The sequence below is a fragment of the Spea bombifrons genome, chromosome 2 (genome assembly GCF_027358695.1).
Source record: "Spea bombifrons isolate aSpeBom1 chromosome 2, aSpeBom1.2.pri, whole genome shotgun sequence".
NCBI lineage: Eukaryota > Metazoa > Chordata > Amphibia > Anura > Pelobatidae > Spea > Spea bombifrons.
Genome location: NC_071088.1, coordinates 40,028,488 through 40,040,347, shown reverse-complemented (window position 1 = coordinate 40,040,347; position 11,860 = coordinate 40,028,488). Strand labels below are relative to the sequence as shown.

Below are 11,860 nucleotides of genomic sequence, written 5' to 3'. Positions count from 1 at the left end.
CTGTGTATGGTTTGCATGTACAATATGCATGTCTTACCTGATAGATCGATGAACAGCTTACTCGGTCAGTTATCTTCTTGCAGGGCCAATCTGATTTACTGCAGTCTTAACTTAAAGGTCTAGACCATTTACATTACATTGCTTGGGAAACAGATTTTCTATGATATAGATATTTTTGTATATCTGACTTTTTCTTGCTTCTTATATCATATCCTGATAAAACCACTGTTTGGACATATGTGTATTACATATTCATGTATCTTGATTAGAGATGTAAAATTTCCAGAAAAAAAAAGACAAAAAAGTTTATTTCCCAGAAAAAATTGGAAAAGAAATTTGCGGAGTGGAGTAGTTTTACACATTTTAAATTATTTTGTTACACTGCATTTCATGTTCACAGTGTATTTAAAATATAATGCTTTAAATTAAAGTACAGCTTATTCAGTAAATAATAAACTAAATTTGCTTTTTAAAACTAGTTTTTGTTGCAAATGGAACAAGGTCTGTATATGTTAAGAACATTTCAGTTATACATGAGAACAGGTAAACCCTATTTCCATCAAATGCAACAAAATAAATGAAGAAACCATCAACAAAAAGAAACAAAAGATCTGCTCTAATCCTCCTACATGGATTGGATGGGGAGAGCGATCAAAATCATCCAATCAGATTTGCACCTTAGCATCAATTGCAAATGAAAAAGTGAAGTAACTGGCATTATTTGTGCATCTTTCACATAGGTCTTAATGCAATAGAGTTTGAAAGCCATGTCATAAACATTTATCATTATAAAAGAAGATATTCCACACTCCGTTTTGTTTAAATTTTTCCGAAAAAAAACAAAACAAAAAATGGCTTTGGAAAAAAACTATTTTTCCTCTATTTTTTTTTTCCAGACCTTCCCATCTCTAATCTTGATTCAATAAACAAACCATGTATATGAATATTTGAGCAGAACCAATGTTTAGCACCCTGTGGACTAAACAACAAAAAATAATGTGCTGTATGGACATGGGCGGGCTGGGCAGGGGGGCAATTGCCAGGCAATTGTGGCAGAGCCTGTCCTGTTGTAAGTGTGTTTGGTGTGGCGGTGTGGCAGAGCCTGTCCTGGTGTGTATTTGATCATCTGTTTCCTGGCACTTTACTTTTCGTAGGAATAAATTGAACTATAGTCACTTTAAAGGACAAAACTTTCTAGGCCCAGAAATCAGTGAGCAGAAAAGTGACGGTTTTGAGTTATTTAATCTATTTCAATCTGCATATTTTATTAACCCCTTAAGGACAATAGGGGTTTTTACTCGTAGTATATTGCGGGACAATGGCTCTTTTAACGTTTTTCAGTGTTACTGTTTAGCTGTGATTTTCTTCTTTCTCATTTCATGCTCCCACACATATTATATATTGTTTTTTTCCAGGACAAACAGGGCTTTCTTTAGATACCATTCATTTTATCATATCATCTAATTTACTATAAAAAAATGATAAAATATGGGGATTTTTTGTTAAAAAAATTACTTTTTCTCACTTTTTAAACAGAAAACTTTTACTCATCTACAAAAACGAATGAAAAAACCTGCTAAATAGATTCTACTATTTGTCCTGAGTTTAGAAATACCCAATGTTTTTATGTTTTTTTGCTTTATAAGTATAAGTACAGGTAGCGTTTTGCTATTTCAAAACCTTTTTTTCCAAATCTGGTAATTCTTCCCCCCATGTGCCATTTCGGGTATCTTTGAAGCCGGCCAATGCAATTTACCCCATCAAATCATATATTTTTAAAAACTAGACACCCCAAGGTATCTGAAATGCTGGTATTTTAACCCTTTCCATGCACTAATTTTACCACCACCCTTTGTGAAACTTTATGGTAGTAAATTGTTTTTGTATTTTTTTCACACATGTACTTCAGGTATAAATTTATTGCTCCTGGTGTATGTCCGTGTCAAACAACACCCCAATATGTGTTCAGTAACATCTCCTGAGCGCAGTGATACCCCCATGCATGGGTTTGTAGGGTTATTTGGGAGGTAAAATGCCGCCTTTGTGAGGTGTGTATTTTTTTGCCATTTAGACATCTGCCCCATGTCTCTTATTTGGGACATCTTTGAACCCGGCCAATTCAATTTACCCCATCAACTCATATATTTTTTAATACTAGACACCCTATGGGCATTTGTAATGCCAATATTTTAACTCTTTCCATGCTGGAATTTTTGTAAAGATAAAGAATTTTAGGACTTGCTTATTAAAAACTTTTTTTTTTTTTGGTGACAGTGGGGATTTTTACATGTTACCATATTTTTTTAATTTTTTTTAAACATTTTTGACCAATTTTTTTTTTTTAATTTTTTTTTTTTTATTACCAGACACTCTCATTAGTGAGCTGGGCTCCATTGACCTTGCATGGTTGGATGCAGTACCTGCATTCAACCTGCAGGAGGAGCTCGAGAGTTCTCAAGAGGGTCTGGATAGAGCCTCTGAACTCAGATCTACTGTTAATGCCATCCCGTGAATGACGGCAACGTCATTCACAGGATGGCACTTGTGGTTGCTCCTCGGAGCAATCACAAGGCGATCGGGGGTCGGGGGGGGTTGTGTTGCTGATATGCCTCGATACTGAGGCATGTCAGTAACACAGTTTATGCTTAGGAAGCGATTCCGATCGCTTCCTAAGCAGTTTTAGCCGGGCGCCGCCGCGATCTTTGACGATCGGTGCGGCGGCGGCCATTTTTCTTCCGGGGAGGGCTGCCAAGGGCTGCCCTCCCCGGATCCACGGTCAGCCTCACTTGTGAGGCTTCCGTGGACGCTGCAAAGCCGCCGATCGCGGCGAAAACGCCGCAATCGCGGCGATGCAGCTATTTAACGGCAGCCCGTACATGTACGGGCATTGTCGTTAACACGTTGCACGGCAACCCCGTACATGTACGGGGATTGTCGTTAAGGGGTTAAAAAGGATTAGTCGTGTTAAATTGTGGCTTCAGGTGTCCCGTGCATGATGACTTTTTTTTTAGTGTACTGACGTACTCCCAATCCCATCACATTACATTAACGTGTTAGAAAATCAGGAAAAGATGTGCATGGATGGTGGCCTGATTTGGTGGCGCAATGGGCCCCCCCCCAGGCCATAGGCTGCCAGCTCTCCCCTGTGTATGGAAGTTCATATTGTAGCACACATAGATGTAACCCATTGTAATTTGTTGGCATGTATGGATTCTCACAAACTGTCATGGTGGCTTAAGAGATTTAACATAGGCAACTGTATAGAGGACTGTAGGCTGTGAAATTTGAGGAGCCCATAACCATGTCTGACAGACGTTTAAAAGCAAGTGTTTGTGCTATAACTTACAGTTTCAGAAATGTACTGTTACAAAAGGCTAGTACAAACTAAATGTTGTGGTAGACTTGGGTGTACTCACAAAGGTTTGGGTTGGCCCACGAATAACCCGAAGATTACCAAGGGTATCTACAGAAATGTTAAAAAGGTTTTTACAGAGGAAAATGAGTTTGGGCCTCTTGCTAGCTCACACCTTTGTGAAACACATTAACAGTTCCCATTAGTTCACCAAGTTAAATCATTAGGGTTCTGAACATTATTAGAATGCCTTGTCTTCGTAGCATGTGCTTTTCATGACACAATTATGGCAAACACATTCTCTGCCACTTTGAGTAATTAGGTTTTATAGAAAACAACACTTAAAAATGTACAGTTCATCATTTTTATTGTCTCCAAGGTAATAATTCTCAAATAAAATCTGGCAGATTAAGGTAACAGTCATGAAGAGGAAAAAATTATTGTATTATACTCATTTTCTATTTGTTTTCCAAAATAAATCTGATGTACATATTGCCACTGCCAAATAATTCAGGGAGGAAGTTTAATCACAAAAGTTTGGGCTACGATGTTCAATGTATTTAAAAGGATGTTTCTGAAAACAGCAAAACATTATATTGAGTTATAAAAGTATTTAAATATACAGAAATATTTTTTACTTTTTGAATTGCCTAATTGACCTGAAAAAATACAGGTATTCATAAATCACACAGTAATTAACAGTAATTAACACAGGTTTATTCTTATCACACTCTACTATTTCTGTGACTTACATAATTAAAACACCAATTGCACATTGTTTGGCATAGTTCGATGCAATGTTAATAGAAATATAATTTTATTCCAATTGCTGTTTATTTGTGAGACTGTTGGTAAATACAACTTCATTCCGACTTTGAGAGTAAGTGTGTGTATTTTTTCAGATATGTTTTTTCATTAAGGCATAGTTGGCAACTTGGCATGACAGTTTGCAAGAGAGTTGTGGTTTCAACTCCTTAACTTCACTAAACCTTATGACATTACAAATCTAGTGAAACCTAGTCAGGAAGGGCTTGGCTTACCCTGTACAATGTATAGTTAAACCACCAAGTTCTATGTGCACTGCACCAGACAGAATTCTGAATTAAGAGATATCGCCACAGGAGACAGACATAAAGACCTTGCTTCTACATGGATGACATGACCATCTGATGCCAGCTTGCAAGTCAGGAAGAGCACTCGTCCATATGTGGGACTTTTTCAAAACTTCAGGTGCTAACTTCAAACAAAAGGGAGGTCTGAGATAATGCTCTTTGCAGTTGGGAAAGGTCTTGGTTGTTTGTGGGTCCCATCTTCCGCAGTCAGGTGAGCCATCACCAAGATGTATATTTTTTTACTTCATCTGGGGCTCCACATGGACAGAGTAAAATGCATAGTCATGTCTAAGTACACTTCTAAAGGTGGCAAAAGATTGCCCAATTCACCCCCCCCCTGGAAAAGCCTGAAATGGACAAATGCGAGAGCTTTATCCCTTACAACTGGAATAAATCCTGTTTTTTTTTTTCCTGGAGATAAACTGGAAATAGGGTCCCTTAGGATGATCTATGAGCCAAGGACTTGATAGACCAGATTGCAGGGCTTTGTTGTATTATATACTGTTTGTGTCAATCTGGAATCAGCTCAGTCCTGAGGAGGGAATTCCTCCTTGCCCAAGATTCATCCTCTGCTTGGTAAATCCTTTCAAGTTTTTGAGACCTCCGTGTTTGATGTACCCACACAAACAGAGCAAGTTTTTCTTTCAAAACCACAGAAACACACAAAACATAATTAGTGATAATTTAATAAGAAAAAAATCCTAAAATAAAAAAAATATACAACATTGCTTAGGTTTTCTTCTCCACTGTAGGTGGCACTACTGAACGATAACTCAATTTACCTTATAGTGTACTATATTTAATACTACTGACTTAAGGTTAGCGAAGGAGAGGGGTTTATCATTTTTACTTGTAGTGATAGGGCAATTAGATATTGGGGCACTTAAAAAAAACTACTAAAACTATTAAACTTTGTATTTTTCTATATAGAAAATGTAGAACGGTGCAATGTGGATAGAGATGCCTTCGGGGGATCTCTTATATCTTGTGGTTGCCAATGATGCATTGGCACACCTTCTATGGATGTATCTGTATTGTATGTGTGCCTCATGAGTACTGTTGCAGACTTTACACAAATGCTATGCCTGTATACCCATGGTTAGAATGTCAATGTACCCTGCACTGTCAGTCTGTCTTGTATTTAATATGTATCGCCTGCCCTAAATAAGCTCCATTCAAGTTAATGGTTTTTCACAGACTGAATTATGCACTATAAGGGCTTCTTGCTTGAGAAACATTCCAGCCTTGGCCCTTCTTGATGAATTAAATAAGGGACATGAGAACAGACCTCTGCTGCAAGCTGTCCTAGCAACTCTCTTTTTAGTAAACAAAACCTAGAAACGGTTTATGATCCTTCATAAAATCCAAAATATCTCTAAAACAGTCTTTAAAACATAAACTTCAAATATATACATTTAAGCTATTTGGCAAAACCTTTGATAAAATAGATTCCTTCACAACTTTAAATAAATACAAATGGGTGGAAATTCTCTAAAAAAGTCAATTGTCACATTTTAACCAGGAAATGTATTGAGAGCATAAGATTGACATCCATTTAAACCTCAGTTCACCTATATGTATTAGGTATTGCATAGTGTGGTCTACATCACAAGCGTTCAACATACAGCGCCTGCTGATTTTTATTGATGAGGTCACGGCTTAATTTTCCACAACTACAAAAGATAAAAATATAAAACATAAGAGATGATTAATGTTAAAGTGGGATTCAACAACTAAGCATTTTTAACAGATTTGTGAAAATAAAAAAAAATATTAGGTAGATTTGTTATGTTGCTAACTAACTAAAGAAAAAGGACCAAAGCTGCATCACAAATGGAATACCGTAATATAAGCATAGATGTGCGCCTACTCTATCCTAGAGGTACAGGTGGCATGGCAGGATAGGGCTTGAAATACTTATCCCAGGAAAAATCCATTGAAACAACTCAGTAATAAAGCAGCACAAAATAGGCAGTAGCCATGCTCACTGTGAATTAGCCAGCGATGGCAAGTTGCAGAAAGGAGCTAAATGTAAAACCCAGACCACAAAAAAAGAATTTACATCATTGTGTAAATGATACCTAAAGTCCTTCTTAAACTAAACACCCTGGTGCCAATATGTGCATAAATCTTTAAATCAGTGTAGCTCAAGGGATAATTCTCCCTCTTACCAGCCTCCTTCACTAGCTAGCTAGTTCTTAGTGTGTGAGGTAGGAGTATAAAATATACACCCTATTTTTCACATCCGCTCCGTTTTAGGAATAGCGTAATGTGAGTTCAAAACCATAATAGCCTACCCGGCATTTCAGCCCCTACTGAGACCTTTATGAAGGCAACAAAGTGGCATGATTCTGGGGATGCCCCTTATTGATAAGTACCGTATGTGCTCGATTATAAGACAACCCCTCAAAATTTGAATATTAATTTAGGAAAAAAGAAAAAGCCTGAATATAAGACTACCCCATAGGAATTTTTTTTACTATTAAATATTAATTCACATGTAAACTATTTTTTCATATTTAATAAACTATGATTGAGAAAATATATTTTTTTGTTTCCTTTTATGTGCTACTCTGCCCCAGTTATGCACATCTGCTCCCCAGAAATGCCTTATACCTGCTATATGCAACCCTGCCTTCCAGATATGCTTTTTAACCCCCTATTTGCCACTCTGTAAAAAAAAAAACCTCGTCTTGTAATCGAGCAAATACGGTACATACTAGAGGAGCCAAGGTCTACTCTAGGGGATGGCTGAGCTACTTAAGTCACCAGCCTTTGCTGTAAAAGTGGAGTAATCCACAGGAACGTTCTCCTAATTGTTTTTACCAACAAGCATTGTTTTTACCAACATGTGCATAACTCTTCCACATACACCCTGTGCAATTATTTGCACAAAATATCATATTGTAACAAACAAAATGTTAACTCACTCTGATATTGAATCCTAGGAGATCACTCACAACTCCTGACACTGCAGAAAGGATGACCACGCGTGTTATGTTGTAAATTAATGGGTTCATTGTCAGTCCATACAGACGAAATGGTGTGTCTATTTCCTAAAAAGGATTGAAAAATTAACATCAATTAACTGCAAAAGTTAATGCAAAGCAACTGATTCCTCCAAAAATGGTAGGAATTTGTCTTTTTCTCAATTAAGCACATCGGTTGTTGTCTTGAGCCAACACAGGCTGACCCAGGTATACATACTGTATTTATTTATTGGCACGCCATTGAAAAAAATAGGCTTTTAACATGTCCTTAAATTGCTTTGTCCTAAAAGTCCCATCCCTATGTCTGGACTAAAGGTTATTGAATTATGTGACCAGTTGTTTATTATATGCTTGGATAATAATATATGCAAAATATGCTAATTAAAATTAGCCATTTGAATCAATAGAAATTAGAAGTCACTTCCTTCATCATTGCTTAAAATGGCCCCAGCACATCTTATGTTGCCATACCCAGCACATGTCAATTTAGCCATCCAAACTATGAATCCCCTATCCCAGCCTACAATACTACAATCCCACATACTTTAATGAGTTTTGAGGACAGCTTCAAGACGTTGTTCACTATACTCAGTTGTTCTTTCTTGTTTGGTTTCTTTTCCATTTTAAGGTAAAGGTTAATCTGCAGGAAAAAAAAAATATTTATATATACACTATATGACCAAAAATATGTAGACACCTCTCAGAGCTACTGAATTTAGGTGAAATTGAGTGCCGAAATGCATAGTGTGTAAAAATAGTCACTGCGGAGTTTAAAATTGCCTCTGGAACCAACATCAGCATAATCACTGTGCGATGGGAGCATCATGAAATGGGTTTCCATTGCTGATATAATTTATGTTTAGATTTTGAATATATTTATATATTCAATTGCTTTTTTTGTGTGTGTGTGAGGGGTGAACAGTGTCATAAAAACAAGTGTCCCAATGGCCAGACAAATAAATGTCTGATAATGATTAGACCTACATTTAAGGCTGTCATGGACCCAGGGTTGCAGGGTAGGGGTTCCTATTGTTTGGGGGTGTTTTATAGGGCATATGGGAGGGGTACTTCATGGGGAACTGCATGTACTGCTGAATCTGCTATTTTATGTTAATGACCCCTGTCTGGGATAAGTAGACCTGCCTGGTTGTAATAAAGTGTTCTTGTTTTTCTAGTTTGGAATATAGTCTCAGTCTACATGTAGTCTCAGCTCATGGTGCAGAGAGAAGACTATAATCATTTGTTCTATTCAACTGCTATCTTCACTGGCTATAACAACTTCAAATACTGATTGGATCGTCTTGAGGAGGGCGCCTAAAGGTTTCAGATGACTCTGAGTAGTTTGACTGTGGTGATAGCAGATGGCCCAAAATAGCAGAGAAAGCTAAAATTAATGGAGGTGCTCAGCCAGAGCCCCAGGAGTCTGTTATTAAGGTGGGCCACACTTACCTCTTCTGTTAGTAAAATCGATACATTACTGTATTTCTTGTTGGTGTCAGAGCCCAGAGAAGTTAAGCGCAGAAGAAATATCACCAGAGACGTCTCCCATATTAAGAACTCCCAGTTATAAACATAGTTCAGGAAAATGGTATGTCCATGAAGGACCTGTGTCAAGAGAAGCCCAGAAGAACATAAACATTAGGTTTTTAAGCTTTTGACAGGCCTATATTTATCAAATTCTAAGAGCATCTTTTCAAAATCTGCTCCAGCTACGCTGTACTGGCAGCGTAATCCTAAAAAGCTATCATGCCTATTGGTACTCTTGCAAATTATGCATGGACGATAAAGGGGCAGTCACTGAAGTTGCATATTACTAATTTACCTTAACTTTTTTAGCACCATTTAGCTTAGTGAAAGTTTGGAAAGCTTTTGTAACATGTCAGTTGTCTGAAACGTTTCAATACATGTATTCTCCTTGAATTCTGCAGAGTAGAGAGTGTGACACAAAGAGAAGATATAATTTTCTTCATAATATGGGACATTGGGATTTATTCAATAGTACAAAAGTTGCCAGTTTATAGTTTCAACTCATCAACGTCACTATACTTTGGGGTTCATTCATTTGGCGTTTTCAGGAAAGTTGTGAATTCAGTTCCTTTGCTTCCCTATATATTATGAAGGCCCATCCCAAATAAGCTTCTGCTGCAAGAAGAGCTTGGTTTGCTTCTTATAACGCATAGTTTAATGGATCCCCTTATCTATGGGATTTTGCAGTATGCTGTGTCGGCTCAGCCTAGCTAGAGGAACCTGATAGTGTTGACTCTTTATTATGAATAGTGAAGTAAGAGATAAAACCAAAACACTTGTGAGGGACTAACCTTCACAGGGTTGTTCACAGGGGCGGGCATAGGGTTAGTGGTGCTTGGATGCAGTATTCCTAGGTGCCTCCCTACCAGAACTAAAACACACACTAGCATGCAAACTTGCTGTAACACCCTATCAGTCTTAAACCATACTATCTCTCTACTCTCCCTCACACAAATAACCTTAGGCTCACCCCTGACACTGGTACCTACACCAAACACTGTATGCTCACGCTAACACCATACTCACACACTTATGGATAAGTTAGTCAATTACTTACCTGAGCACAGCAGAAGAAGGCAATGGAAAGGGTTAATAAATAGACAGATGACACAATGACATCGACGGATCGCTGGGGTCCTCTTTTCTAAAAGCATGCAGAAAGTATGTTAGTTTATGGAATAAAGCCCAGCTCATCACCCAGCGGCACAATTTAACTCACCATCAGGTAGGAGCGCAGTGATAACCACATTTTGATGTTTTGCACTTTCTTCAGCCTGAAGTGAGGAATTTCAGACTTCAGAGCTTTCCTGGCAGAAGTTAGGTGACTAAAAAGCTTTGCAATCAAGAATCTCTGCAAGTGAGGTAAAGAGAGCATTTTACAGATCAAACGAACTTATGATAACACAAGTAGCATCCATAGAGCAAAATTCATCTGTATCATAAAGCATAAAGCCTTTATATAGAAAAAATATACACTACGCATCATGTAAACAAATACATGTCTGTGACAGAATGAGCTGTCATACAGGAGCCCAAGGTAGTCAGAGATGGCTCCAGCCTGGCTGCCAAACAGGCAGGAACTCCATTGTTTAATTAATCCCATCAATAGGATTGCTGATTGGGGATTAAAGGTTGGGTTGAATACATGTATCTGTTAATTTATGTTAATGAAGTTCTGTGGCTATATGAGTCTAGGTTTTACTACAATAAACTGTTCATTCCTGCTGTACTCAATTCAAGGTAGTTGTGTCTACTTATTGGGTACACATAGCAGGGTTCCAAGGTGCGCATGCTGGCTGGTGCTGGAAGTGATTCCGGGGACAACAGGAGGATACATGTGGGTGATCTCTGGGAGTTACTACAGCTCTCTTGGTGAACCCGTTACATTGGTGGCAGCGGCGGGATCCTCCTTGCAAACGTCCCAGCGGAGTACCAGCGAGTATACCAGCAGCAAGCCAAAGATGGTTCCAGCACTACAGGACGTGTTGGTGCACAGCAGAGTCGCAAGTTATATAAATGCCTGGATGGAGGCTCTCAGAGTGGACCAGGGTGTCCGGGGAATAGTCCTCCCATCCTCCAAGGAATGGTACGTGCTACAACTAGATTGGCGAATGCAGTACCTGGGAGAGCAGCCTCAAGAGAACTTGGTGGCTGAGTTGGAGAAGTTGCTTCCGCTTGAAATGACTGTGGATTGTGGATACCGGGCCCTGTATTGGCAGGCCGTGCAGTGGTGTCCAGAGCTGAAGGATGATTACATGCCAGAGGGCGATGACTTTGGCGGCCCGGGATTGATAATGGAAAGCCTACAAGAGGACCAAGAATTTGGGAGCCCATCGAAATATCGGTGCGAGGAGATCCGGGAGTTCAGGGAAGGGATTCTCGCAGATGTGCCCTGTTACCTGCCCGACTTGTGGGCTGATTTTGATTATTTGGTTTACCAAGAATGGTTCCTGGAGCAGGCCTACCGAGAACTCTTTGACCGTGCTCAGCAGTGTGCCCCAGTGGATCCTGTGAGTATTGTGCCCCCACCAGAAGCACAAACATCCGAGCAGAGCGCAACTGGCCTCTGCCTACTCCCTTCCCTCACCCCAGACACTTTGCCCTATTCCCCGCAATATGGCCCAGAAACTGACCAAGACCCCCCCTGCATGCCCCAGCCAGATCCCCCAGCTGAACTGCTGGCTTCGAGGCTGAGCGCTGCTGGCCTCTGCTCAGCCCTTCCCCTTGTTCCCAAGCCTGACCGCAGTAACCAAGGAGGGTCCGGTCAGGCAGCCACAGAGTTGGTGGTGCCACTGGATTTTACAAATGCAGCTGAAGCGCTGCCCTCGGGGCAGAGTGCCGCTGGCCTCTGCCCGCTCCCCTCTGTGACCCCAGCTCCA

The 11,860-nt window shown here is 39.4% G+C and overlaps 1 protein-coding gene across 1 annotated transcript in view; it reads right to left on the bottom strand.

Annotated features, from left to right (window-relative positions):
* Positions 1–5,091: 5,091 nt before the first annotated feature.
* The window catches only part of PHTF1 (putative homeodomain transcription factor 1), a 44,762-nt gene continuing 37,993 nt past the window's right edge, over positions 5,092–11,860 (bottom strand). Inside the window, exons 13-18 of the mRNA XM_053457619.1 lie at positions 10,201–10,332; positions 10,039–10,125; positions 8,904–9,059; positions 7,999–8,094; positions 7,395–7,520; positions 5,092–6,137 (exon numbers count right to left, since the gene is read on the bottom strand). Coding sequence (XP_053313594.1) covers positions 6,117–6,137; positions 7,395–7,520; positions 7,999–8,094; positions 8,904–9,059; positions 10,039–10,125; positions 10,201–10,332 — 618 coding nt within the window. The 3' untranslated portion in view covers positions 5,092–6,116. The remainder of the gene's footprint in view (positions 6,138–7,394; positions 7,521–7,998; positions 8,095–8,903; positions 9,060–10,038; positions 10,126–10,200; positions 10,333–11,860) is intronic.